Below are 2,764 nucleotides of genomic sequence, written 5' to 3' on the forward strand. Positions count from 1 at the left end.
TACACCAATGTGTTCCAAAAGACATGAATATCCTCGAGATGGACCCTCCTACCTCTTTTGTGCAAAGATACCAAATTGCATGCACAAGGAAATCCATGATTCGTTCGTAGCACGTGTCCGCATCCATCCTCCAACCCGATACCCAATCCAAGGCCTCTCAAAAGTTTTTTATCCATTAACTCTATGACAATAGTAGACATGTTCCCTTACAATAAGGAGAAAGTACGGGATGTTATCCTTGGTTTACTCATTTAATCTTCGAGTTCTTTCTTAATATTGGAGTGTTGACCTTCTAGCATGCCGTGGACATGGGACCACATGGTATCAAGTGTGAGATGACTAGATTTCAACCAAGCCTTGAATAGAGAATGTGCTGACTTAACACGGGAAGTTGCTGTGTTACCAAGATGGAAGACCTCGTTTGTATAGCATAAAACAAACTTACCTGCATGCTCACCCCAAGCTCTCCTGATATAAGCGGACATACGTGCCCACTTACGACTAAACAACACCCAAGCTTGCTGAAACTCTTGCTTTGTAAGTGCATTGATCACGTTATTCCAACCGTCTTCTGGATTTGTGATGATAAAAGCCTTCATACTCTCAGTATGGTAGAATTCCAAAGCTTTAACATTGATGGCTTTGTTCAAGTGCCATCGACACAACAAATGATCAACTCCGAGAAATACTGCCTTAAGAGTGTTGATCAAACCAATTCCCGGTCTGTGACAAAAACAGAAGAGGACGCTACCGTGACATCTAAAATGTCAGCTAACTTCTTCAATAACCAACTGTAACACTACTCAGACTCGGTAGGAATCATCGAACATGCAATTAAGAAGGACGATCCGGTGGGTATGACACCAACCATCTCAATGAGTGAATTCTTGTACATGTTGGTTTTATACGTCGAATCCAGGATAACCGCGTAAGAATAAGCCCGGAACAACTTCACGGAATCAGGATGTGCCATAAAAATATGACTAATCTCTTTTTTCTCGGAATTAATCTCGTGCAAATGGGCGTATTTCGCTTCAACCGCTAGAGCGAACATTTGCTGAGCGATGTTTCTTTCACCCCTAACTTTTTGCCTAATTTTCCTTGTTTCATTATATAGCTGGGTGCTTGACGTTTGAGGTTTTTCTGGGGTTTTCAAATGAAGAACATTTTTAATATCCTTTGGTAGAACCCCGACCATAGTTTGTTGCCTAACATATGCCTTCTCTTCCGCGTCCAATCCCGCAAAGTGTCGATCCCCGTTCTTATAAACGGCTACGTTGTGGTTGTGTAGTCCACCACCCTTGGAGGTTACAATGTTCCACACTATCGTCACTTGATCATTTTTAGACACGAAATTTTGAACGACATGAATACGGAACTTGCATGAACACTTCTGCGACCTCCTTGGCTTTTCAAGATCATCCGATCGGGTTGGTAACCCATGTCTTTTACATCGAAAATAACTTGCCAACAACCTGTTCTTTTTTCTGTTTTAGCTCCGTTATTTGCTTTAACCAAAGCAAATCCATTCTCGAATGCAACTTTATTAGCGGAATTGAAAGCATCGTCACGCGTTTCGAAATCTAAAGTAGTCTCGAACAACGGGTTGTAATCAATTGAATTCTTGCCAAAAGTCTCCCACGAAACCTGTTCTAAGCAAAACGGACTATAGTAAGACAATAAAAACGATACACCTAAATAAATTACGTAAAACGAAAGTAAAACAAGATAAAACGAGTAATCCATGGCTAAACCACGAGGCTCAACAATCGACCATGGCCAAACATTGGTTTCCAACGTTCAACCATGGCCAAACAAGGAAAACCAACGTTCAACCATGGCCAAACAAAGAAACTCAACGTTCAACCATGGCCAAACATTATTGGTTTCCAATGTTCAACCATGGCCAAACAATGGTTTCCCATGTTTGGACAATGGCAAACGTAGAATTCCAACGTTTGGATCATGGCAAATGAAGGATTCCAACGTTTGGACCATGGCCAACGTTGGTTTCCCACGTTTGGACCATGGTAAACGTTGGTTTCTAACGTTTGGTTCATGGCTGAACGTTAGATCTCAACGTTTGGTCCATGGTTCAATCTTCGGGGCAAACATTTCAAATTTACGCAGAAAAATCACAATTTCGCTACTACTAAGTTAATACGTGACGTAAATCAACTATCGAATAAAACTAACGATGCGCAAAAAAAAAAAAAATTAAGCAAATAATGAAGCGATTAAGTTGTTTACGTAACGGTGATTCGGGATCCGTCATGTTAATTAATCTTGTTAATTGTTGTTGTTGGTTTTTTTTTAAATTTAGTTGATTTTTAGTAGAATTTGAGAGAAATTTTTTTAGAGAGAGAAAGTGGTAGATGAGTGCAAGGGTAGTTATCGTCTTTTTTAAAAAAAAAAACGTCGTTGATGAAAATCAGCCATCTTTCTTATTTATGCATCTTCTTTTTCTTTAGTCCCGCTCCTACTAGGTAGAGGTGATCATTTGGGGGTTGACCCAGATATGGACAGGTTTACACTTGAAAAAAGTATTTGACGGGCCTAATATTTTTGTCCGTGTCCATTATAGCGGGCCATGTTTAATTGTCCAAACCGCCCGTTAGTTGACCTGCGGGCTCATGGGCTCAAAATTATAACAAAAAAGCAGTTGTCTAAACAAAACTACCTACTACAATAATTAAAGTAGGTTTATGAATTTTGTTTATGGGTTCGACTTCGTTTCGCCTAACTTTACGTAAAAATAATAATG

The 2,764-nt window shown here is 39.8% G+C and overlaps 1 protein-coding gene across 1 annotated transcript; it reads right to left on the reverse strand.

Annotated features, from left to right (window-relative positions):
* Positions 1–251: 251 nt before the first annotated feature.
* LOC141601131 (protein FAR1-RELATED SEQUENCE 5-like) lies at positions 252–1,198 on the reverse strand. Its single transcript, XM_074421398.1, has 2 exons — positions 810–1,198; positions 252–723 (listed from the first exon to the last, which is right to left on the reverse strand). Exons 1-2 carry the CDS (start codon positions 1,196–1,198, stop codon positions 252–254), a joined length of 861 nt encoding a protein of 286 aa, XP_074277499.1.
* Between the last annotated feature and the right edge of the window lie 1,566 nt (positions 1,199–2,764).

Source organism: Silene latifolia, chromosome 9 (genome assembly GCF_048544455.1).
Source record: "Silene latifolia isolate original U9 population chromosome 9, ASM4854445v1, whole genome shotgun sequence".
Lineage (NCBI taxonomy): Eukaryota > Viridiplantae > Streptophyta > Magnoliopsida > Caryophyllales > Caryophyllaceae > Silene > Silene latifolia.

Coding starts and splice junctions, on each gene's coding strand:
- LOC141601131 (XM_074421398.1), bottom strand. CDS start 1,198: ATGGTCGGGGTTCTACCAAAGGATATTAAAAATGTTCTTCATTTGAAA. Junction 724..809: donor TGTTCGATGATTCCTACCGA/GTCTGAGTAGTG, acceptor TTTTTGTCACAG/ACCGGGAATTGGTTTGATCA.